The following is a 27,068-nucleotide window of genomic DNA, read 5'->3' as shown; positions in this document are numbered from 1 at the left end:
GCCCAGGGCTGAAATAATTTCAGCATAGCTGGGCTGCGAGCCGGCACTCCAACTCTTGAGAAGCGGGGAGTTGTGTGTGTAAAGTCACAAAATTATCCATAGATCGGGCATATATGAGTTCTGAGCTCTCATTCGGGAGGGTAATAACTGTCGCTCACGAGCCCAACGCGTGATTTAAGACCATGGTAAATCACACAGACACACACACTGTAAAAGAAAATTCAGTTGTGTTGTTACAGCTTAAAAGGATGTAATAAAACTCCAATAAAACACTTTTCAGGACTCCTTTTTATAAAAAAATACATAATCTCTGTACATATTTACAGCGTGACTGACTATAGAGAGGACAGAACCGAAGACGCAATGCTTTTTTTTGTTTGTTTGTTTGTTTAAACCTTCTAATATAAAGTAGAGCTTGATTTGGCACATTTACACTGCGTGGTTTGAGCCTAATATACAATCGGCGCAACTACTACACTATTATTGCTCGAGTGCTTAATATCAGTGGTGTTATATCAATCTTATATACATATACATATATATACTTATTCACACACATGTACATATACACTCTCTCTTTATATATGTATATATATATATATATTTATCTATCTCATAATGTTATCACTTGCTAGGGTTGAAGGGGCAGAAGTAGTAACAGCAACTGTAATAGCAATAGTAGGGATTGGCGTGTGCTACGTGAGCACCATAGGAGTGCTGCAGGTTCACGTAGCGGAGTCCCACAGGGTGGGCATTTGGGTCCTAAGCCTTCACCACAATGCAGCTCGAAAGAATAGCTCCTCCACACTAAGTTGTGCTTCCGCCCTTGGCCTGAGACTACCGTTGGGGTAGGTGGCAGGTGTGGGCGGGTGATTAGGTGTTCGTCTTCTTTTAAGGGGGAAAGAAACGGGTGTGGTGGTGAGGGAGTATCTGGGTGGTGGCCGAGACGACGGGCACCTAGCGTGAATGGCGGAGTTTCTACGTGTTGGCGGGGGAAGAGGTGGGTGACATGGGGGAAGGGTGTCACTGGTGGGTGCCACAGACAACGAACACTGATACAGTGAGACTAAGCTTTGGTTTTCCTTGTGCCTCGGGGTTTTTTTTTTTTAGTTAAACTTTTTTTTTTCCTGCTAATTGGGTTTAACGTCATCCTTTTTCGAATGTTGGGTTCCCCCTCCCGCGTAGGCATCAAGGCACCACGTCTACACAGCCACAGCGGGCGGCAGGGGTTGGGGGGAAGCCTCCGCTGCCCATCACATATATTATTTGACCGTATTCTTAAACATTACCAAAGCATTAGGGGTAGCACCAACCAGTACTTCAAGGACACATAACTTCAACATTAATATTATTAAAACGACTGCCTGATATGTCGAGATTAAAGTTTTCTGTCTCGACAGTTTGATAAATAATTTACACTTCAGGTGTCTAGTTAACAAGCGGGTGTCCCCAAAAAGATGGGGGTAATACAATCCCAATACCTTCGTCAGGTTTATGAATACGGAGTTTACAAAGGCCCGCACACCGATCGGGAGGGCCAACTGCAGAGTTCAAGGACGAGGAAGGGAATGACTTCATGGAATGGGGTGGAAGTGCGGGGTGGATTAGGGTAAGGGGAGGTACAACAGTGTGGGCGGGGGAGAGTGAGGGGATGACTAGTGGGTGTTAGCTCTTGAGGAATCGTTCGACCTTTGCGGTTCGTTCGACCTGGGCGGTTCGCTCGGTCGGGGCGGTTCGTTAGGTCGGGGCGGTTCATTAGGGCGGGGCGGTTCGCTTGCGCGAGGGGGCTTCCCCGCGACCGCTGGGGACACGACGATGGGCTCGGGACGGTGATGGGGGGGCGGCGCTTTACGGTGGTGGGGTGGGACGGCACGGCCAACCTGAAGAGTACTGAAGGTCGGGAAGGACCCCTGGCTTCTGGGGTCCGGAGGACACTCCCGGAGGTGCTGCTGCTGGGGGGCCTGCTGCTGCTGTGTCAGGCGACCTCCCGGTCCGACGACCACGGTGGACCCGAGGTGTGGGTGGTGGTGGGCCACGGGGGTATAGAGATCGTAGGTGTGATCGGAGGCGGCATCACAGGGGCGTTCGTACTGTTCGGAAGTTCCCATATTATCGTAAGTCGAGGACGAAGGGGGCCCGTAGAGAGAGGGTGGTGGTCCGCGTTCCTTATGCCCGTAGGGATCCTGACCTTCTTGCTGGGGAATCTCGGGGGGTGGAGGGCATGATGGAGGAGGTGGGAGGAAGGCGGCCCAGTTGACCTGGACACCGTTCTCGTCCACAGTACCACCGGGAGTGCCACCGACGCCTCCGCCGTAGTGGCACCATTCCGGTCTCCTGCCGGAACGGGGGGAGGACGTCGGCGGCGCCAAGAGAGCCGTGGTGGCGTATGGTTCGGTCGCCTCGTTCATGGGGTCGTGGTGGAGACGGGGCTCGGCGTACTCGTTGTTGAGGTGGTCCGGGTGGTGGTGGAGGAGCCTGGTAGAGGAGAGACTCGAGTCCTTATCGCTGTCGGCAGGGCGCCAGAGCTTCTGTTCCCCGTACATGTTGACGTGGTGCTGGTGCGTAGGGTACCGTGCGGCATCAGAGTAGAGCGTTGACGCGGCCGTGGCGTTGTGGTGGTGGAGGTGGGCTGGGGCCGCCTTCCGACGAAGACGCCTCACATAAACGATAGTCCCAAGGGCCAGGAGCACGACGACGGGAACTAGGAGGTACACGAGCCATGCCGGTTGTGGAGGCGCATACAACACCGAGGGAGGTGTCTCCTCCTCCTTTCCTTCTTCATCTTCCTTCTCCGTCTCGCTGCTAGTGCTCCCGAAGGGCCCTACGGGACCCTGTTTCATGGCCACGTCCACCATAATCGGGGCTGAGAATGGCCCCTTACCTGCTACCGTTAGCGCGGCCACCCTAAGAGTGTACACGCGGCCCTGGGCGAGGTCCCTCGCCTCCAGCCAGGGGTTGTCCACTACCTGCTCGCTCACATTCCCGTCGGAGGCCATGGAGACGAGGTACCCTGTCACTTGGCCACGGGCCTCCGTGACGCTCAAGGGGGACCACGTGATCAGGACGGAGCCTTCTTCGCGCAGCGTCACACTAACGTCGTTCGGGGCTACGGAGGGAACTGCGACGGAGAGAAAGAAGAGTCATATTAGGGATCATGCTTTGTGGTGTTTATGAGCTTTGCTGAAAAATATAATCATAATGGTAATTTCGGTGAGGGCATATATGCGCGTCTTTGTGTGTGTGTGTGTATGTATGTGTGTGTGTATGTTTATGTGCAAGTGTATATATATAATATATATATATATACATATATATACATATTATATATATGTTTGATTGAATACGACAGCATTCAATCAAACATGTTTAAAAGAGAACCTGCTCCCAAAATACACATATATATATATATATATATATGTGTGTGTGTGTGTGCGTGTGTGCGTGCGTGTGTATGTGTGTGTATTTGTAAGTGTATACATATGCACGCATGTGTGTGTATGTATAGATATATCGAACATTAATATTGAAAATTTGATCAATTTCAATATATTCTTTCATATGAACAATTTTAATAAATGAATATATAAACGAACAAATACCTGAATACATTAATTACATTAAATATATTAATTTACTAACCATCTTGTGGCGTCAGGACACTCATGGAGTTGGACGGTGTGCCCTCGACTCCGTGCCAGAAGGGCACCAGGAAGAAGGTGTATCTACTGTGAGGAACCAACCCGTGGAGGAGGTGCGATGAGGACGTTGACCCAAGGACCGTGGCTGCCACATGGGCCTCCCCGTCCACCTCGGAAACGGCATACACGAGGACTCCTTCGACGGGAGGAGCAAGTGCAGCATCCCCAAGGCCGTTTCCTAACACAGACGATGACGAAGAGGAGGAGGACGATGAGGAGGACGTGCTGACCAGCTCCCACGTGAGGAGAACACTGTCTGGGGCGGTGGAGGAGGCGCCCGTAAGAGTCGCGGCGGGCTTGGCGAGTCTTCTGCGGGCTTGGCGTACTTGGTCAAGTTCCTGGAAGATCGAGGGGAAGGGCTCGTGGGTGGTGACAGGGTCGGACCAGGGGCTCGGGAAGGACGCCCCTGAGGCGGAGACTGCCCTGACGAGGAATGTGTAAGTATGGCCCGGAGTCAGGTCGGGCACTACGTAAGACTCGTGAGCAATGAGAGCGTCCGCGATTCGCCATTCATCCCATCCGGGGCGCCAGTACTCGACGGTGTAGGACTCGGAGTTCTGGGGCGATGAGACCATCCTCGAGTTCGGGAGCCAAGTGAGACCAACGGCCGTGGCATTGACGCCAACGATCCTAGGCTTGGAAGGCGGCGCCGGAAGGTGAACCGGGTCCTCGTGCTCGCCCGAGATGGCAGCCTTTTCTTCCTCAGGGTTCCTGCTGACGGTGAGCACAACGTCCTGCTCCACAGTTCCTGTGGAAGCGGAGATTTTGCAGGTGTAGATTCCAGCGTCCTTGAGTGTGACGTCCTTGAGGATGAGCGCGCCGTAGTCTGGAAGGGAAAGACGGCCCTCAATGTCCTTGTCCTCAGTGAGGGCCTTGACCGGAAGATGCGCCGCAGGGCGGTACCACCAGGTCACGGTCGCAGGAGCGGCTTCGCTGACCGCTTCGCAGGAGAAGGTGACGGTGTTCCCTGGAAGGACAAGCTTGTCCCTTGACCCAACCCCAATGACGGGAGGCGGGAGGGCTTCCACCACCCAGACATCGGCGCGAGAGCTGACTCCTCCTCCACTGCTGATCCCCCAGCAGACAAAGGACCCGCTGTCTACCGGCTGCGCCGTCGTGACTTCCAGAATTTTGCTGTCCTCTCTGAAGGCCACACGGCCCCTCGTCTGCCCCGGCGTGAGTACAACATGATGCTGGTCCTCCGGAGCTGATCCTCCAACACTACCTCGCTGATCCGCCGTAATCGCGTCAGGAAGACGCCAAAGGACCAGCGGGGCCGGGTCGCCCTCGACGACGCAGTTCAACTGCACCGTCTGTCCCGTCAGGACGTGGGCATCCTGAGGGCGCTGGGCTAGGGTGGGCGCAGCCACCACGTGGAGCACCGCTCCTGCCGTGGCCACGCCGGCTTCGCTCTCAGCTTCGCAGAGGTACTCTCCGGAGTCGGTCCTCGTCACCGCCTCCAGCCGGAGCTCCGTCTTGTCGGCGGAGACCTGCGTCCGGCCAAGGGGCATCTTGCCGTCCAAGCGGCGCCATGTCACCGTCGGTGAAGGTGATCCTCGAGCCCGGCACACGAGGTGGACCTCGGAGCCGGCGGCCACGGTCACGTTCTCGGGTCGTTCGATGAAGGATGGGTGAACTGTTCGAGGAAGAACAGGTAAAATAGCATGAGAACTTTATATAACAAAGAAGACAAGAACACTGTGACACTAGAAGCTGCAGATATAATGAACTTGATACAGCATATTGTGGTATGGTATAGTATACAAAATCAACACATATAATAGGTAGTTTTGAAATCACATAATATACCTTATACCACCAGCAACAATACTGTGTCAAGTTCATTTGTCCCCAACTGCATATATCTCATCGAATACTAATAGCATAAACAAACCACAAGCAATCAACGAGATAAGACTATCACATGCAAACACATATTAAAGTAGGAGATTCAAGACTTCAGTAAAGTACTAAAACCTAATGTTATATCAGTTAGTATCAGATTCTTTTTGTATGGCGTTCTGTATCAGTGCTATAATACTAAATTCACGGTCGACGTACTTTGCTGCTTCAATTCTTTCTAGTGACACTTGATTTTATTCAGCTGAAGGGGGAGGACCCCATTTCGAGTGGGGTCTGGATTGACCGAGACCCCTTCAGGCTGAGTCCTCCCACTTCAAGTGAATAAAATCGTCTGTCATTATATTGAAGGGGTTTTATGTCGTCCTGTCCCTCAATGCCACTTATTTTTCTATCTATTTGCTCATCTACTTATTTAGTTATTTATTCATTCATTTATCTATTTACCGATTCATTTATTCTCTGGTAGACAAATTCTCCACAGGAGTGACACACAACCCCCCTCCCACCCATCAACTCCCTCCTTCCCCCTGCCCTTCATCTTCACTCCCCACCCCCACCCTAAAGTCGACCTTACGTCCCCGACCGAACGACCCAATCGGGGCTAATACTCAATGACCATGGACGGGAAGTTCAAGTGTGACTTACTCATAACCTGGAGAGTGACCGGGTGGGTTTCCCGCGTGGCAGCCACGTTCTGGGCGCGGCACACGAAGACGCCAGCATCTGTGGAGACCAAAGACTTGATGATCAGGTCTCCCTCGAGAGTAGTGGTGATCCGGCTGTTGTTGTTCATGTAGACGTCGTTCTTGTACCACGAGACGGCCGGCGACGGTTCTCCCTTGGGCGGCCGGCAGGGCAGCTTGAGCGTCTGCCCCTCGAGTTCTTTGACGACCGGCTCCGGTGACTCCTGGAAGTGGTCGTCTAGAGTGGCCACGGTGAGAGTGGCGTTCCGGGACCGAGTCGCACCGTAGCGGTTGGATGCCACGCACCAGTAAGTCCCGGCGTCCGTTTCTCTTCGAGTGGCGACCACCCGAAGGAAGAAGAGGGATCCGGAGGGGAGGAGCAGTCGGTGGGACCGGGGGTCGTGGGGCGAGGCCAGGACCTCCTCGCCGTTCCGGTACCACCGGTACATGGTGGCTCCCCAGGCGGCGCAGTTCAGGGTGGCGGGTTCGTTTCGTCGCTTCACGACGCTGGTCGGGTGCTCCTTCAGGACGGGCGGCATTCCTGCGGAAGAAGGAGAAGAACGTGGTCAGAATCGCCGAAGCTCTCAACGCGCAAGTCACAAACAACTTAAATGTTATTATATCAATGATGATATCATAAACATGTCATCATCATTGATAACGTCGACCAGGTCTTATTAACAACATAACAGGTTATAATGATGTTACTAAGAGAATACGACGTCATGACTAAGCTACACCATAAAACAGACATCATAATACTAACGTCACAGTGACTTCATAATGTCTATGTGACGTCATAGTGTTTCAAGTCGTAGTTATTACATGTAGGGGTAATCACTTTCCAAAATCACCTTTTGAATGAATAAAATCACCAGGCGTCAGCAAGACAAAAGCATTGTTAGTCATCGAATTTGATCTGTTTTGACCGTCAAGACAAGAGAGACAGACACGGAATCTCGTGGACACGACAGATAGACAGAGACAGACTGGCATTCACAGACAGACGGACATGGGAACTCAAGGGCAAGACAGATAGTGACAGGCAGCTAGAGAGACACAGACAGATAGATAGACAGAAAGCTTGACAATGATAGACAGGGACAGCTGTGCAGAGAGGCAGATAGACAGTAGACAGACAAGAGTTCTGCACTCTCTGCGTGACGCCCAATTCACCCATAATGTCCATCTTTGCATCATGATGAATGGCAGACCGACCTTACTGCATTCCTCAACAGGTGCTCAGTCTTTGTGTGTGTGTGTGTGTGTGTGTGTGTGTGTGCGTGTGTGTGTGTGTGAGCGTGTGCCCGAATATGCGTTATGCAAACTCAATTATACCCATAACATTAAGTTTTTATAATATGTATGCATATGATATGTGCACATGCAGGTAATAAGTGTGTGCAAGACATTATCTATAATAATTTATGAACCAGTGTTCCATATGTATACGAACGCGCGCGCAGACACACACAAATCTAATGATACAGATGCTTATAGGTGCACATTATGTATTACCATATCATACATATTATACACTTGAAAGATTATGTATGGGTATATGCATGTATTACTATCACCATGCAAGTGTTCTGAAGGTCAGAGAGAGAGAGAAAGAGGGCGAGAGAGCAAGAGAGACAAATGGGGTGGGGAGGCCGTATAAATTTGGTTAATGATTGACAATGTGAGTGATGTACGTCTGTTCCTTGACCGTAAGGCATTTTAATGATGCGCCTGCGCCCATGAGTTGTAATCAAAGAACGCTACTCACAGAGGGTCCTCTCTCTCTCTCTCTCTCTCTCTCTCTCTCTCTCTCTCTCTCTCTCTCTCTCTCTTTCTCCCTCCCTCCTACCCCCCCCTCTCTCTCTCTCTCTCTCTCTCTCTCTCTCTCTCTCTAATCAGTTCACCAAATATATGGAGAAGCAATAGAAGAGCTTCCCCTTCCCCTGGGGTAGCCAAGCGTAAGCCGAGTATAAGACCGCACAGTAGCTGGGGAAGGGAGAGGGGGGAAGGAATAAGGGAGGTGGGACAGAGGGGGAGGGAAGAGGGGATGAAGGTGTGGTGTAGGTAAGGAAAGAGGGGAAGGGGGTGGGAGGAGGGAGGGAGGGGAGGAATGGGGTCAGGAGTAAAGGGCTCAGGAAAGATGGTTAAAAGGAAGAAGACTAGGAGGAGGAAAGGAAGAAGGGAGAGAAGGAGGTGGTCGGGGAGAGCAAAGGAGGAGTCGGAAAAGGTCGATTGTGTTCCTCTAGAGCAGAGAAAGAAAGTGGCGTAGGAAAAGGTCGCCTGTGTTCCTCTAGAGCAGAGAAAGGAGGTGGAGTAGAGAAAGTTGACGAGAGACGTTGGTAAGGGGAAGAGGGGGGTGGGAAGAGATGAAGAAGGAAGCCTTACCCTCTCCCGAGGGCTCTTGTGCCAACAGTCTCCCCCTTCCCCCTCCAGAGGGGAGGGACTAAATTACATGTAACCCCCCAAAGTTGTCTTAGGTGTCCATCGTGGGCCAAGCGGGCCAGGCCCACGTAAGTCTTCGCCGTTGTCCACCACGGAGGAGGCGGTGGCGATGTCGCCTTGATGGCCGACCGGACGGCTCAATCATCCTTTTCTAGTGTACGTACATGCTGTAACTTAGGGCAGAAGTTCTCGCTCGCGCTCTCTCTCACCTCTCTCTCTCTCTCTCTCACTCACTCTTCTACAGAAGTATGCAGTTGGTATCTGGTGTATTTCCCATGCAAAGAAATAATTCGTAGAGTAAGAAAAGTGTCTCACTAAAATTCTGTCTTAAAGATCAGTCACCCCGAAAAGAAGAGGACTGACCACGATTACCAGCAGCGCGTACGAACACATTGCTTGTTAGCGTAGTATCTAGCATCCTGACTTCTATAAACAGGGGATTCCCTTTGAAAGCTTTGATATCACTGCAGGCCGCTCCTGTGCCTACCCACCCCAACACACACACATATGCAACAATATACAGTACATATATAGCTTATATACAGCCTCACTGCAGTCCAGATCATGATAAAGGAGTCTGAGGAAGCTTTAGAAGTGCCACAATCGCATTGGCACCACATGTTTGTGTATAAAGCCTTGAGTGAGGCGTGTAATGCACACAAGTTGCAGTGTACAACCACATGATAAGTCTAGTTCCATTGACACTCACACCGTGTGGTGCTCTTCCGTTTTCTTTCGTCTGGCATCAGCCGATTTTATTCACCTCCGTGACATCTTTTCGATAGTGAAGGGTGCCACGGAGACCATTACTTATGGGATAACAATTTGACTTTTGTTCTAGCTGCTCTTTTTTTTTAACATCCCCTAAAATGTTCCACGTTAACACCTTCGCTATAGATATGGAGGGGTGTCACTTGGATGAATAAAATAACCTGGCGGCAGCCAAAATAAAATAAATAGTACCACCCAGTGCGCAAGGGAGTAGGACTTATCAATCCGCCCGGAGACATACCTGCCTGATCTTGTTCACTCTTAGGACAGGCGATTTTATTCAAGTGAGAAAGGATCCAACATGCCTCGTGCTGGGTCTGACGGCAAGACCTTCCGCCTGTCAGTCATGCTCCTGCCCTCTCCTGAAAGTGTCACCTTCCCCTCCCACCAGCAAAAAATCCAGCATCAAAATTTCTTAAAGAAACGTGGTGGATGACTCCTGAAGACGCCCTCAGGGCCAAAGGGCCTCGGCAATATGAGAAGTAGAAGGAAAAGAAGGAGGATGTGGAGGAGGAGGAGGAATAGGGGGAGAGGAGGAGACGAAGTAGGAAGATGAGAAAGAGAAGTGGAAAAGGAGGAGGTGACGGAGTAGGAGGAGAAGGAGGAGGAGGGGGTATAGAAGGAGGGACAAGAAAGAGAGGAGGAGGAAAAGGAGGTGACGGAGTAGTATGAAGAGAGGGAGTAGGAATGGAAGAGGAGGAGAAGGAGACGGACGAGACGAAGGTGACGGAGAAATAGGAAGGGAAGAAGAAGAGGAGGAGGAGGGGGTGGAGACGGAGGAGGTATCGGAGAATGAAGAAGAGGAGGATGGGAAGGAGGAGACTGAAGAGGAGGGGAGTTGAAGAGGGAGGGGATGAGGAGAAGGAGGAGGATGATAAGAAAGGAGAGGAGGGAGAAAAGGCGGAGGAGGAGGATAAGAAAGAGGAGAAGGACGAGGAAGAGAAGATGGAGGAGACAGAGGAGGAAGAGAAGAGGAACAAAAGAGAGAGTGAGAAGAAGAAGGAAGATAAGAGAGGACAAGAAAGAGGTGGAGGTGAAGGAGGAGGGGGATGGGAGAAGATAAAGGATAACGTGAAAAGAAATGAGAGTTTCCGACGGCGCGCAATTTTTTAAAGTGAGGTGTAACGATGCAGATAATGTTGAAGAGGTGGAGGCGGTATGAGGAGGTGTGGAGGAGTTGCAGGAGGTGTGAAAAGAAGAAGGAAGAGGTAGTAGGAAGAAGAGAGAAAGAAGGAAAAGGAAAATAAAAAGGAGGAAGATTAAAAGAAGGAGAAAAATTAGGGAGAGGAGGAGAAAAAGGAGGACAAAGGAGGCATACAAAGAGTAAACAAATTAAAGGAGAAAAAGGAGAATAAAGACAAGAAGAAGGAGGAGGGCGAAGGAGAAAGAGGAGGAATACGTGGGTGATTTATTTCCTCGAGATCTCAAAAAATAATTTTCACCATAGAGACAAAGCAAAGTGCTGAAGCAAGATACCCTTTCGCGACAAGAAACAACGAGGTAAGCCCAGACCGAAAAGCCCCCTTCAACCGCCCCGTAAGCCCTGCAAAGCCCCCTCAAAGCCCCCCGAATATCGCATACTTAAGCCCCTAAACAGACCAGCCGAAACCCAGGCGTCCGTCTTCTGTAACTCGCAAAGTCGACAGTTTGTCAACATTATAACAACAACAGGACATGGTGGTGGATGTGGGGTGGGGGTGGGTGGAGGTGGTGCGGGTTTGGTGGGTGGGGGGAGGGGGAGGTGTCGTGGGTCAGTGCGTAGCATGACGTGTCTACGTCCCGGGAGAAACGTTCTGGAGGCGGGACAGAACCCCCCCCCCCCTCCCTCTCTCCCTCTCTCTTTGTCTTTATTCATCTTTCATTTATTTGTTTATTTTTTTATATATGTGTGATAAAGCTAGGCGCAAAGATAGGGACAACATAATGGTGATAAAGGAAAATGAAATATAAATGACATTTGAACTGATACACACAACACAAATAAGTAGTTAAAATGATAAGTAATAAGCTAATAATAATGAAAATAAGATATAACAGAATAACCATAATGTATTATAAGTAGACAAAGATTGAAACAGATAAAAATAAGAAAATAACGAAAATGACATAAATAAATAACCTAACAAGCAGACAGGTACATGAAAGCTTCACTGCTCAAGAACCCGTTAAAGCAAATCACACGAAACAAAAAGTAATCAACTGTTTTTGCATTCGTCCATAAGAGATGCAATATCAAAATAAGAAAAAAAAATCTGAAGAAAAATCGGGACATTCAATCCCAGGCTCTCATTAAATTAATTAACGACCCTTCAAGGACTTACATCAACATAATTGATGTAATACACAGAAAGGGGAGGACACAACAATGCTACTTAATACTGCATGAAAGATTAAGCCCTTGCGTTCCTGGTGGTCCCTTTTTCTTTCAATCTACCTCCTTCAAGGCAATTCTTGAACCACTATTATTCTCGTTATCAAAATTTACTTTTTATGTTTTACTTTTTGAAAGGAAAAAATAAAGACAGAGCTTTCTTCTAATTTATCCTTACCCCTTTAATCCTTACGTATTAGACGGTACTGTTCCTTTTATTATGGTTACCGTCAGGCTATTTTATTCATTACCGTGGCACTCCCTAGACGGGGTCAAAAGGGTCAGACATCATTAGACACAGGCCTTACATTCCCTTCAGAACAATCAGCCCCAAATAAAATATTCAACCTATAGTCTATACTTGACCCTCGGGTAATAAAGTAATCTTGTATTAGCTTGAACAAAAATCTATAACGCACGTGACCGTGGCGACAAAGTTAACTAAACTACACAATTAACCATTTCGAGCTAATCTACTGACGTTCCAAGTTTGGGCCACAATCGCTTCTTCTGAGATGATGCTATAGCCACTTGTGGTCCATATAAATTTTATGGCGAACGAACGCTTCTAAATGAAGATGTCTGGCCAGAGAGCGTAGCAAACCAATTGTTTTCTTTCTTTATCTAATTACATATAATATCTATTTATTCATTTATTTAGTTATTTATTATCATTCCACAAAAAGGCAATTATTTATTTAGTTATTCATTTATTATTATTCCACAAAAAAGGCAAGCTGTAGGTCGATTTAACAAGTTAAGTCAACCAGGGATGAAGACAAGGGACAAAGGGGGAAGGAACCAACCACAAGGGACCCAAGTGTCTGGAAAAGCAGCTGGCGATCCTCCCGTGTCCGGAACCACGCCAGCTGGCTTTGTCTTATTAATCACTTCGTGCAGGGAGGGAAGGAGAGAGAGAGAGAGAGGGAAGGTATAGAAAGGAAGAAGGGTAAAAAGGAATTAAAGAAAGGTAGAGGAAAAGAATGAAGATGGGGACGAGGAAGGATACTGATGTACAAAAGAAAGATGATTATGATATTGAGGGGGAATCGGAGAGAAAGGAATAGAAAAGGAAGGAAAAGAAGAGAAAAAAGGGGATGAGAAGGAAAGGACGGAGAAACGAAGAGAAGGGTGATGAAGACGAGAAGTAGAAAATGAAGAAGGAGGAGGAGGAGGACACAGAATACAGATGAAAGTAGAGAAGAAGGTGGTGGATGAGTTGGAGTTGAAGGAGGAGGGGGAGGAAGAGGAGGAGGAGGAGGACAATTACTGGTTGGGGGAGGGCTAAGGGCTTCTTCGCGCTGTCACCCCGGACGTCTCCCGATGCAGAAAAAGAGAATCCGGGAGGCGAGCCGGAGAGCTCTTGAGGTTCTCCGGACGCCGGTCGTTAGAGGTTCTGCTCGGTGTGCTTAATGGCCCAATGGCAGCAGGAGCGGGGCATTAGCTGGCGACTGTACGTTGAGGAAAGAGCATTGGTGTCGTGGTGAAAAGTGCGGTAGTTGGTGAAAGAGGTGGTGTATTGCAACGGTAACCTTGGTGCTGTCAGAACTCGTGGTGATAGTGGTGGTAGGGGTTAAGAGTTAACAGTGGTGAAGGAGGTGATGATAAAGAAGTTTATGGTGAAAGATGTGGTGCTGAAGAAAATGGTGGTGAAAGAGGTGGTGACGGTGAGGGAGAAGGCGGCCATAGTAGTGGGAAAGCATCGTAACCACATTTTCTAGCGTGACGTCATCTCTCATCATTAGTATGAACAAGTGCAACATTGTACGCCTTAAGTCATCTTAATGTTTGGCTGGGATAGCTTTTCTCGAGTGTTAGCTTCTGTGGTAGCAATGATGGCAGCTGGGGTGGTACGTGGGGGTGGTGACAACTATTGTTGTTGTTATGGATTGCATTTTACCAGCGCTTCTACCTTATGGTGACACCTATGCATAAAGTCCATCTCTGTGGTATTGGTATGATGACAATTGTAGTTCAGATATTGACATCAGAGGTAATGACTAGTGATAGTGGTAACATTGAAAATAGTAGTGATAATGATGATAGTGGTATAGCTATGGTAGCGGTGGTGGTGGTGATAGAGGTGGAAATGGTAATAATGGTGATGGTAGTGGTGGTAGTATAAAACTGTGATTAAGGAAATTTTAGTCGCTGTAGAGGTGGTGGCAATTGTACTGCGGGTAAACCTTCAGTTTGTGACAGCAGTCACATCACCACTAATGACAAAAAAGACACAATAATTACATTTTTCACTTAGCGCTGTGACGTCACATTAACGTCAGAGTGACGTCACAGTTATTAAACAATTACGAGCTTCCAGTGATATGAAACCGGTAAGAACTGGAGTCCAGAAGGGGACTTAGCAATAACATGTAACACTAACAGGAGTTGAAAAGTAGATTACAAGACGGAGTTGACTGTAATGGCAACTGTATGATTGATCAGCCGATCCAGTGCCGGGAAGTGCACCCACAAACCAAAGGAGCAGCGAAGGAGTGTCGGTCAGGGTCCGCCGGCATCTCGATCATTAAAGCGAGGTCGATCGTCAGTGCCACCGTAGGAGGAGGAGGAGAAAGAAGAGGAGGAAGAAAACGAAGAGGAAGAGGAGGAGGAAGAAGAGGAGTAGGATAAAGAGGTGGAGGAAGAGGAGGAGAAGGAGGAAGAGGAGGAGGGTTTTTAATTGAGATAGCCCTAACAGAAATAGCACGAGATCCTGTTCTCAGCTGAATGAAATTGTTTGCTGTTAACCAGAACAAAATATATTACGCTACAGCGAAAACACGAAGGAAATCTTAACTTTGTATAGATTTCTCTTCTCAAATGAATAAAATCGCCTGGCGCAAGCCTGCATAAAGTATAAACTGTTCATCATTGTAGCAAAAAAAAAAAAAAAAAGTAATCGGCGTCGCAGTGCGCGCATGCGCGCTTATGTCAGTAATCAACCACATCCCATCTTCTCTCACAAACGTCACATCACGACTCGCTCCTCATCCCGCGCCTCCCATGACGTCACACTCCACGACTTCGTCCCTGTCAGGTCACGTGACATGTTCGTGACGTATGGCTCTGGCAGCTAATGACGTGTGTAATGTATTCCTGGCGGGTTATCGGGTGGATCCGTAACTCGCAGCCATACACTCAATTTTGCGTGGGTATAAATAACACCACCATCAACAAAACAACAACAACAGTAATAACGATAATAGTAGTGATAATGATGATGATAATAACAATAATAATAACAACATCAATGACGACGACGATGATGATGACGATAATGATGACGATGATAGTAATAACAATAATAATAATAACGATAATGATATTAGTAATAATGATAATAATGCAGTCCTTTTAACTTCTCTTCCTCTCTTCTCTTCCTCTTCACTTCTCAGTGCGCTGTGGTCGCTGATACTGTTATGTTCAATCGAATAGATTCCCTTTCAACAAGCCAGTGTTTCTTATACCATTTAATAATTCAACTCCGGTTAATATCAGGCACTTCAAACCGAAGGCTTGAGTTGTGGCAAAGCAGCGTTGTTTTGCATATGTGCTCTGGAGCCAGGCAATTTTCTTCAGCTCAAATGTTGGCACCAAATGCGCTGCAGAACTTCGGAAACACTGTAGAGAAATCCACGAGTACGTTTGGAACCTCTTCCAGCAATAAATAAGAAATGCATTGATTGTTGTCGGTCAACCCTACCCCCTCCCCCCTCCCCTTCCCCCTTCCCCCGCCTCCCCCTCCCCCTCCTCCCCGTCCACCTCTCCCCTCAACGCTCCCTCCCCTCCACACCACTCCTGGCCTCCGCCTCTTCAGATTTCTTAGTCTTCCCTTCCCTCTCCTCCTACCTCTGTTTTCCAGCCTCTACCTCTTCTCTGTCCTCTAGCACCTCCTCTTCCTCCTCCTTCTCCTCTTGCCAGCTCTTCCTCCTTCCAATCTCCATTTATATATCTTCCACCACCAAATATCATCTCTTCTCCTTTTCTCCCTCTTTCATCTTTTCCTCTTCCTCCTCTTCCTCCATCCCCTTACTCTCCCCTCTTATTGCCGTTCACGCTCCCCTTCCTCCTCCTCCTCCTCCTCTTCCTCCTCCTCCCCTTCCCCCTCCACCCCCTCCCTCCGTAGAGTCATTTCCCCCGCATAAGTATTCCCTGCAAGCGTGTGTGACTATGTAAGAGATTATGACCGTAGGTCCCCGCTCATGCACGCGTCCTCACGTGCGCGCGCGCGCTCGCGCGTGCGTGCGTGCGTGCATACGTGAGCCCGTGACAAAGGGAGTTTTTCTTCTTGCTTCCCACCCCTCCCACTCCCCTTCCCTTCCCCCTCCCCTTCCCCTCTTCCTCCTCCCTCTCCTCCCTCTCCTCCACGCGCGATTTACTTTATTAAGCGGGAACGACGTAATATTGGAGTCAGATGAGGTCTGATAGATGTTCCCGTGCGACCTGCAGGAGGACGAAGACGAGGATGTGGAGGAGGAGTAGGAGGAGGTGGTGGTGTTAATGGGGTAGATAAGGAGAAAGAGGAGGTAAGAGAAAGAATAAAGAAGAGGGGAATTAAAAGAAAAAAGGAGGAATATATAAAAAAGAAGAGGCGGGGAAGTGGAGGAGGAAGAGGAGGAAAAGACGGAGAAGAAGAAAGAGGAGAAAGAAGAGGAGGAAGAAGAAGAGGAAGATAAAATCTAGTAAGAAAAAACAGAATTAGAAGAAGAGGATAAAGAACTACAATTGGAAGAAGAGGAAGAAGACTTATTACAAGAATTAGTAAGAGAAAAAAGGATATTAGGAATTCAAGGAAGACGGACAGGAGGAGGAGGAGGAGGAGGAAAGAGACTAGTACGATGTGGTATAAAGACGATGCCCAACACGTTAAGGATTTGTTTAAAAAATATTTGACTTATCCTTGTCCCTTCTCCAGAGGCACAAATCTTTCCGTAAATAATAAAGCACAGAGTGAAGGAGTCAGGGAGGTAGGGAGAGAGGATGGGGGGGAGGGAACTAAGGAGTGAGGGAAGATGTGACAGAATTAAGGTGGGAGGGGAGAAGGGAGAAGGAAGAGGGGGAAAGAAGGGGGGGAGGGGAGAAGTGTGTATCCTGCATATGGTTGGAGGCTGCAACAAGGGCGCGCGTGCTCAAGTTTATGAGATGGATTTATTACACTTGCATAAATATGCACACACGCATGTACTGCAAGGGTGACCCCCGTATGTGCATGTTGAGTGCTCACATGCACACACACACACATTCACGCGTTAACATATATATGTTCATGTATACACGCATGCATAATACAAAAATTACGTTTAAACACGCACCATAATTACATATAAAACACACACACACGAGCATACACGTTATTATATGAAAACAGACATACACGCCCACAATGCAAATCTACATTCACACATGCACAATAATTACATAGAATATTCATGGAAAATACACAAGCAGGCACAATACAAACGGACCCGACTTTAGCGCACTAATACTGCTATTCGACAATACAATAGCCTAATCCCCCAATGACTTCTTTCAAGCCAGCTTAGGGACGACCGCGCCCCCCTTTTATCCAGGCTCGCACACGCACGCCTTACGTCATAGACTTCACAGTCCCCCTCCATTATGAACTCTGTTCCATTATGGCTGACTGGATGTCTCTTTCCTCTCTCCCTCTCTCTCTCTCTCTCTCTCTCTCTCTCTTTCCCTCAAGGATCCTATCCTCACTCTCTAAACACGTACACATTCATGGCTACATCACCAAAATAGTGTCCACCTGGGCCTAGCTGTATGGGTCGGGTGTATGCCTGGAAGCTTGACACTGATATTGGTTATCCCAAGGAGTTGTGTATGTGTGTGAGGGAGGGTGGGAGGAGTGGTTCTATGTCTGTCTCCACTGGCTGATTGAGATGTACGTGATATCAACATTTCTTCTGTTCCCAATCGACCTCTTCCTCCTCCTCCTCCTCCTCTTCCTCCTCTCTTGACCTTATATGTCTTAAGTTCCTTAGGTCACTTAACGGATGCACTTTCCCTCATTTGCATCGTCTCTTTCCCCACCCACCTCTTTTCTCCTCCCCCCTCCTCCCACGCCATTCCCTCCCTCCCTCCTCTTCCCCCTCCCACTCCTTTTTTGCCCACTCACATTTCCTCTCTCCTTCTGACTTTTTTCCCCTCCTCCTACAAGTTCTTTCTCTCAAATTCTCTCTTATTCCTTCCCACCTATAGACACCTGCCTTTCTACCCTCCCACGTCTCCTCTCTCCCTCTCCTTCCCTTCTGTCCTCCTTCACACTTTCCATTTCTCTTTCCAGTTCCTCTTCTCCCGTCCCTCCAAATCCTCCATTCTTTCCTCTCTTCTCACATCTCTCCTCCCCATCCTACCCTTCTTCATCCCTTTACTATACTTTCCTTAAACACCCCTTCCCTTCCTTTCTCTTCCCTTTCACCTTATCCCCTCCTCCTCCCTCCTATGCTTTCTTCTTTCCTTCCCTTCATATACCTTTCCCTTCCCTTCCCTTCCACCTCATCCCTTCCTTCTCCCTCCCACGCTTTCCCCTTTCCTTCCCTTCATATACCTTCCCCTTCCTTCCTTTTAACTTCCCTTCCCTTCCAACCCATCCCCTCCTCCTCCCTCCCACGCTTTCCCCTTTCCTCCCCTTCCTATACCTCCCCCTCCCCAATGCCTTACTCCTCACTCCCTCACTCCCTCCCACTCCCCCCTTTCGCATCACCCCGTCTTTTGTTTCAGCACACTCATTCCGTTTTCTGTTCCTAATTTCCCGTTTTTTTAACTCTGACTTGAAAGCTTTTTCTAAAGGTTCTACCAGATGGGTACCCGAGCGCCTCCGTATGTTAGCAAATAACTCCGTTCAGCACATCCCTCCTATGTATGCTCTTAACCTCGTTACAGTGACTCGCTTTATAGAAACTTTATTCAGTTTTGGGAAGACCAGCGTAGTAACGGGGTTAGAAACATCTAGAATTTCTAGAACAACTCCTTATCTACGTTCACGCAATCTACAAATTTTTATATCAGCATTTCGACTAACACCAGATGATTCCATTAAAAAAGAATTGAATTTACCAAAACAGAATTTAACAAATATATAAATTGTGACACAACCAAAAACAGATATCATTCTTTCCGTTGTTCACTTCCCTCCACATATAAACTCCCTCCCCCCCCACATTCTGTTCCTCCCCACTCTGACACTACATATCCTCCCCCAGCTTGTGGTTGCTTCTCCCTTATCCTGAGGGGGGAGACCCTACAAATACAGCCCCATATCCCTGCTCCCCATCCCCCCACGAAAATCTCCCATGTGATCATTCACTCCCCCAAACTTATCCTCTTCCCCCCTGAAGCCACCCAATACATGCATATATTCTATACTCGTATATATGTATATATATATATATATATATATATGTATATATATATATATATATATATATATTTATATATATTATATATATATATGCTGAGACATTCTGACAGGTTGACGTGAGTGGAGTAGGAATAAACTCAGACTAAGACTCCTGTGTTTCCTACTCCACTTACGTCATATATATATATATATATATATATATATATATATATATATATATATATATATATATATATATATATATATATATATTCATACACATGCATATTAAGTTGACCCCTAACCCTTGCCCCAAGCCCTACAAGGACACTTTCACCTTCTTGGGGCACTTCCCTTACATCCACAATCTCTTCTCTTCTATGTCGCGCCACAATGTATGGATTGCGTCGTGGTAGCCGTCAGATAATTTCATTACAAATAGAATATATGGTCTCTGGCTTGCAAGTTATCTCTATCAGTCGAGACCCACGGTTATTTGTAGATTTGATCTTCAGGTAGTCCATGAAATCGTGTGTTGCTTATACATGATATACAGACGCGCGCGCGCACACACACACACACACACACACACACACACACACACACACACACATTTCTTTGGCACGGGTATCTATTTTGTACACTAGTCATCGTGCTTGTAAACTATCCTTAATCTCTGTACACATGTGTATACTATACATCACCTGGCTGTAAGCTATACCTAACCCATGTACACATGTGCATTCACTATATATTAACCACCTCGACAGCTCCATCACCCCCTCGGCCCAAAACACGTTTTGAGCAGTTTGTGTCCGCCATATAAACCTGATCTGGTTCCGCATCAATCAACCTCGCCCACTCCTCCTACTCCTCCTCCTCTTCATGCTTTTCCCCTTCTTCCTCTTATTCCACTTTCGCTTCCTCCTCCTCTTTTTCTTCCTCCTCCTCCTCTGCATCCACCTACCAACAAGATCCTCCGTCACCTGCCCGTCCCTCACCAGGTCTGTCTGACTTGTCCACTGATTGACTCATTCGTGGCCAATGGTCACTTTACTGAGTTTTTGGTTCGTCTTGGGTTTTATCTTTATCAAAAAGTGGTGTGGCCTCTCAGGTGAGTGAGCTAATATATTTATGTATATGACTCCGTGTGTGTGTGTGTGTGTGTGTGTGTGTGTGTGTGTGTGTGTGTGTGTGTGTGTGTGTGTGTGTGTGTGTGTGTGTGTGTGTGTGTGTGTGTGTGTGTGTGTGATTCACCATGGTCTTGGATCACGTGTGTGTGTATGTATATATGAGTCGTAATCGACAGCTATTTCTTTCCCGAGAGCTCAGAAGAGCTCATATATATATGTGTGTGTATGTGTGTGTGTGTGTGTGTGTGTGTGTGTGTGTGTGTGTGTGTGTGTGTGTGTGTGTGTGTGTGTGTGTGAGTGTGTGTGTGTGTGTGTGCGTGTGTGTGTGTGTGAGTGTCTGTGTGAGTGTGTGTATGCGCGCGCGCGCATTACTCCGTGAACTTCCAAATACATTGGCGTCAAAAGAACTTCACCGGGTCCCATGGCCCCTCGGCTGAACAAGAGTCCGGGGTCGGCCAGAAAACAAAAATTTGTTAAGTGGTCCCCGTTCACTAATAGGCAAACCACGTCTCCCACCCACCCCTTGATGTCGGAGCCGCCCACCTAATCGCACTCCAAATGATGGTATTAATTCTCCCACTTACACTTATCTACAGCTTTTATCTACCAATTATCCGTGTCTACAGCCTCTTCCATCCTGACGGCGCGACGAGCGATCGACACTCGTGGTGGTGATAGAGTTGAAGGGAGTGGTGGAGAAACTCAATAGACTTTAATTGATCTCTAACACTCCCCTCCCTCACTCCCTCACTCACCCACTCCCTCTCTCACTCTTATTCTTCCTTAGAGCCCTCTCTTTCTCGTATCCCTCTTTACTACAAAATCGTTCCATTCACACACACTACATTTTCTCATACCCTCAGGCTTCTGTACCTTCTTATCACCCTTTCCTCTCCCTCTCCCTCTCACTCTCACTCTCCTTACACCTCCTCCCTCCCTAATACTACCCCTTCCCTCCCACACCCATCTCCCCATTCTCTTCTATACCACTAGCTAACCATCTCCATTTTTACTCTTCTTCCGACTGTCCCTATAATTTCTTCTCATTCTCTCACCATCTTTCTACCCTTATCCTCCACCCTCCCTTCCACTCCCTCCTCTAGTCCCATCGTGGGGCACCAATCAGGAGTTCGGCTGCAAGATGAGAAGATACGAGTGATCAGTAGTTCTAAGGTTCTGCCAGTAAATGACGCACCCATGGCAACGTCGACATCAAGGCTACAGAATCTTCCCTTCTGAGGCAGAAATACACCAATATGTAAAATTACACACAAAATATATACATGTATTTCCGAACACACATGTAAATGATGGTACAGATAAATTTGGTATGCATATCTACTGCACATTATGTGTACAATATTTCTGTTTTCTTTTGTATATATATACATATATCATCCGTTACCTACTTTACAAAGTGACCGGACATAATGGGTTTTGATGTGTGTGTGTGTGTGTGTGTGTGTGTGTGTGTGTGTGTGATAGACACACATATATGTGTATATACAAGTTATATATATACACACATATATATATATATATATATGTACATACATACATACATATATATATATAAACATATATGTATATACAAGTTATATATATACACACATATATGTAATATATATATATATATATATATATATATATATATAAATATATATATAAACTTTTTATCCCACAGTCGGAAAAAGAAGACATTAATGTCGAATGTTCTGTATATTTCGATCACTAACTGTGACCCCTCTTCACAGTTAGTGATCGAAATATACAGAACATTCGACATTAGTGTCTTCTTTTTCCGACTGTGGGATAAAAAGTTTATTTTATCAATGTGCTACGACATTACTTTAGTCACTAATGTCGAATGTTCTGTATATTTCGATCACTAACTGTGACCCCTCTTCACAGTTAGTGATCGAAATATACAGTTTATTTTATCAATGTGCTACGACATTACTTTAGACACTAATGTCGAATGTTCTGTATATTTCGATCACTAACTGTGACCCCTCTTCACAGTTAGTGATCGAAATATACAGTACATTCGACATTAGTGTCTTCTTTTTCCGACTGTGGGATAAAAAGTTTATTTAATCAATGTGCTACGACATTACTTTATAGTGATATATATATATATATATATATATATATATATATATATGTATATATATATATATATATATATTGTTTTTCCTTTATCGGTAGACTACGTAGACAAGTCAATAATATTTGCTGTTATCCTCGGCTTTCTGAACCACGCCGTTATCTCCTCCTCAATCTCCATTGCCAAAAACAAAGGACACCAAAATCCTGCACGCCTTACACAGATGAACATAAACCATCAAGTCGCGCCGTCGACGGGAGACAAAAAGCTTAGGTACAGTCAGGCACAGATGTACTTCAAAGATGGATTCGACGTTTCGGAAGGATACTCCCAACGTCTTCAGGAGTGTGAAGAAGACGACAGAAACCATCAAGACGTCATGTCCAAGTCCTCAGTACTCTTCAGTTAAGCGGAAGGGTTGTCATCTTCGGGCCTTACAGTCCCGGTAGGGCGATCAATCTTTACAACTTTAACTGTACTTTACGAGTTTTATCTCTACTTTAACTCATGCTGGTGGCGAAGAGGGTTTAGTTACTGTAGAAGTGGTACTCCAGAGCGGATTCGAACAAAGGGCATTTAGGACACCACGCGAACAAGTCTTATCTATCACACAGAGACCAAAAGAGGGAAGATCAAATGGAAAAGTGGATGAAAGAGAAAAAGGAGGACATGGAAGAAGGATATCATCGTTACAGAAGTCACAGGAATTTTTTTTCTTTTATTTTCAACAAATCCTCTCTTTCTTTCTTCCCCTTCTCTTGTTCTCCGGTGTTGTAAGTCAGGTTGTTGATTCGGTGTAGGTGTGTCCCTTCTTCTCCTGCTCCTCCTCCTCCTCTTCCCCCTCCTGCTCCTCCTCTTCCTCTTTCTTCTCCCCCTCCTCTCCCTTCTCCTCTTCCTCCTCCTCCTCTTCCTCTTCTACTTCCTCCTCCTCTTTCTTCTCCCCTCCTCTCCCTTCTCCTCCTCCTCCTCTTTCTTCTCCCCTCCTCCTCCTCTTCCTTCTCCTCCTCAACCTATTCCTCTCCCACCCCCCCACTGGTCACCTCACCCATTCTCGGGTTTCTACTTTGCCAAGCCCTTTGGGCGTGCTTGCTCACATGACTCTATGTGGATGTGCACATATGTGAACATTTGTTCTGTTTAGGCCTATATGCATAAGAGAGAGAAGGATATGAGAGAGGGAAGGGAGAGAGAGAGAGAGAGAGAGAGAGAGAGAGAGAGAGAGAGAGAGAGAGAAAGAGAGGCAGAGAGAGTGAGTGAGGGAGAGGGGGAGAGAGAGTGAGAGGGAGAGAGAATGTGTGTGTGTGTGTGTGTGTGTGTGTGTGTGTGTGTGTGTGTGTGTGTGTGTGTGTGTGTGTGTGTGTGTGTGTGTGTGTGTGTGTGTGTGAGAGAGAGAGAGAGAGAGAGAGAGAGAGAGAGTTGAAGTTTAGTTCATGGGTGACTCCTTTACCAGGAAGATTCCATTTCATTTCGTAATTTTTTTTTTATTGCAATCTTATATGTATGTAAGATTTTATTCAGTTAAGCAAAAACCCGAGGGGAAATCAGAAGGGGGACATACCCTGATCCTCCAAAGGGGTTACCGAGTAGCGCAGCTGGCTCGCCTCCCAAGGGGAAGAACTAATCCTCATTATGGGTGGGGATTTCAGTCGGCCTCCGAAGCACCTCTCCCTCATTATGCGCGAGACATCACACAATCGACCCATCGGCTGACCCTCGCTGCCTCCTCCCCCCCCTCCCCCTCCTCCCCATCTCTCTCTCCCCTCCCCTCCGCCATCATTCACTCGCAACCCTTCGACTTTCCCCTTCACACTCAATCATCTGTTCCCCTTCCCCTCCCTCTACCCCCTCTATTCCCCCTCCTCCTCCTCCCCTCCACCACCCTTACCTCCCATACAATTGACAATTCGCCATTTATTCCTACTTGGCGAAAGATTTTCCTCGGCTTTGAAGAGGATCTTCATTCAAGGAGCCTCCCCCCTCCCCCATCCATCTTTTAACAATGAAGTCACGCTCCTAAGGCCTGAATCCGCCCCCCCCCTTTGTCGCATCAAATCACCTGTCTTTAGCCATAACAAAATACATAATGCACGCATATATATTGGGAATGAGTTACATAGGAAGAACGGAGGGGAGAGAGGGAGGAAGAAAGGAAGAGTAGTAATAAATGACGGAATAAGAGTGCGTCAGTGAGGGAGGAAGGAAGGATGAGAAGGAGTTATAGAGGAATGAAGAGTGGGAGGAAGAGTGAGAGGAAGACATGGTAGGAGTGAGTGAAAGAGGGAGTAAAGAAGAGAAAGAGGGAAGGAGAAAGGAAAGGGAGAAAGAGAGGAAGAGTGGGAGGGAAAGAGGGAAACGAGTGAGTGTGTCAGTGGTTGAGGGGATGGGTGAGTGAGTGTGTGAGGTAAGGAGAGGGAATGAGGGAAAAAGGGAAAAATAATTTCTAGAAGACTGCGGCCCCGTGCCTAGAGGAAGGTAAGCCACGTGTACGCGCTAACGTGAATTCTAGAGTCAGAAAAGAGAGGCAGGATTTGAGGGGGATTGTAGGGTGGGAGAGGGAAGCTGTTGTCATTATGTGAATATAGTGTCCTCATTAGAAAAGAGGAGGGCGAGGGGGTGGGGGGGGGTCGAGGAGGACAAGGAGGAGTGGGAGGTCGAGGAGCAGAGGGCCGAGGAGGAAGTTGAGATCGTGTTGGCCTGAGGCTGGGGGGAAGACGGGGGGGGGGGGGTAAGGTTGTTTGATTAAGAAGGGCGAGGGCTGTAGCCTCCGGGGCGCAAGACGAAAGGGAGCGGAGTATATTATGTAATGCTTGTTACAGAGGGAGGGGAGCGGGAGTCTTGGAGAATAGGGGGGGGGGGTTTGTATACGATCTGAGAATAAAGTAGGGGAGTCATATTATGTATGGGTTGTTGAGGGGAGGGTGGGAAACTGATTAAGAAGGGAAAAGGTGTTATAAAGATACAAGAGCTTAGTAGGGGTGGGTGATAGGTAATGGCCGTTGAAGTGTGTGCGTAGGATGTTTACATGTGTGTGTGTGTGTGTGTGTGTGTGTGTGTGTGTGTGTGTGTGTGTGTGTGTGTGTGTGTGTGTGTGTGTGTGTGTGCGCATGTGTCTGCATGTGTATGTGCGAGTGTATGTGTGTGTGCATGTGTGCATGTGTGTGCGTGCTGTTTCTTTTTTTTGTGTGTGCGTGTGTATGTGTGTGTGCGTGTGTATGTGTGCGTGCGTGCGTATGTGTGTGTGTGTGTGCGTGCGTGCGTGCGTGTGTGTGTGTGTGTGTGCGCGCGCGCGCGTGTGTGTGTGTGTGTGTGTGTGTGTGTGTGTGTGTGTGTGTGTGTGTGTATGTGTGTGTGTGTATGTGTGTGCGTATGTGTGTGTTGGTGTGTGTGTGTATGTGTGTGTGTGTGTTTGTGTATGAGTGCGTGAGGGAGAGAGAGGGAGAGAGAGAGAGAGAGAGAATGGATAGACGACTTAATAACACCTTCGCTGCTAAGAAGTTTAATAAAATAGCTTGGCGGCAGCAACAATAAAAAAAAACCACTTTGTTGGGAGCATAAAATCTGTACAAATCCTTGTGTTGTCATGTCACCACGTGGCTGGTCCCATCCTTTCCATTCTCCTTATCCCCAATCACCTGTGCAATTGGATCGAGGACTTCCAGACTCCTTCATTGGACTACATCATAGGTTCAGGACTGATTTGGAATCATCCAATCGCCTCCCTTCCTATCCTTGGATTGGACCCTAAAGATTCGGTTTTATACGTCGTAATCTCCTTACTCTTAATCTCAAGTTCTGGTAAAAATAATTTCGTACCTTCCAATCACTTTCTACTCACGACATCCCTGAGGAGCCTGTTTTACCCTCCCAATCAAATTGCTTCCATTATCGGAGACTCTGTGAGTGGTTCCGGCCTTCCTAATCTCTTCAGTGCAATCCCCCTCCCCCCTCCAATCACGTGTCTCCGTGATTGTCCACCCCCTAATCGCTTTCTCCAATCATTTCCCTTGTTCTGCTTTAAACCTTGTCCAATCAATTGCATTCGTAACTGGTTCTCTCCTTTCTAATCACTGGGATTGGGAAGGCGAGGTGGGGGGGAGGGAGGGAGATAGTGGGGGAGTGGGGAGGGGTAGGAGGAATCCTCTCCCCTCATCCAATATATAGTAAAAATAAACAAATTAATAGACTAGAAGTGAATAAACACACATTTTATAAATAAGTAAATAGATAAATAAACAAGCAAATAAACAAGTAAATAGATATACAAAAAAATTATCGTAACAACAAAGTGTGATTATTTTGGGGGGAAGGGGGTGAGGGAGGGGGGACAGTAGAGTCGAGTGGCGTTCTTGTGAAGGGTGCACGCGTGATACGAATATTTTTACTTGTTACCAATGCCTTGCAGCCTCTACTCGCATCAACACGCACTCTCCACTTTTGCAAAGAGCGCTCTCTCATTCCCCTTCACGCAAATTACCACTAATTTTTCTTCTTCTTTTTTCTGCACTCAATTATTTTTTCCAAGATCTCCTTCTTCCCCAAGTCCCTCACTTCTGCCACTGCCCTCCTCCCTTCCCCTCAACTCTTTTTTTTTCTCATTTCTTTCTATAAAATCCTCTTGATCACTTGATCACTCT

The 27,068-nt window shown here is 47.2% G+C and overlaps 1 protein-coding gene across 2 annotated transcripts in view; it reads right to left on the bottom strand.

Annotated features, from left to right (window-relative positions):
• Positions 1–269: 269 nt before the first annotated feature.
• LOC143022217 (roundabout homolog 1-like) overlaps positions 270–27,068 on the bottom strand; it is a 118,616-nt gene continuing 91,817 nt past the window's right edge. For both annotated transcript variants that reach the window (XM_076180330.1, XM_076180337.1), the window contains 3 exons: positions 6,207–6,785; positions 3,640–5,334; positions 270–3,118 (listed from right to left, as the gene is read on the bottom strand). In XM_076180330.1, coding sequence (XP_076036445.1) covers positions 1,656–3,118; positions 3,640–5,334; positions 6,207–6,785 — 3,737 coding nt within the window. In that variant the 3' untranslated portion in view covers positions 270–1,655. The remainder of the gene's footprint in view (positions 3,119–3,639; positions 5,335–6,206; positions 6,786–27,068) is intronic.

Source organism: Oratosquilla oratoria, chromosome 3 (assembly GCF_046742065.1).
Source record: "Oratosquilla oratoria isolate Oo_2021 chromosome 3, ASM4674206v1, whole genome shotgun sequence".
Classification (NCBI taxonomy): Eukaryota; Metazoa; Arthropoda; class Malacostraca; order Stomatopoda; family Squillidae; genus Oratosquilla; species Oratosquilla oratoria.
Note: the sequence above shows the minus strand (reverse complement) of the source record. Positions and strands in the feature narration are given on the sequence as shown.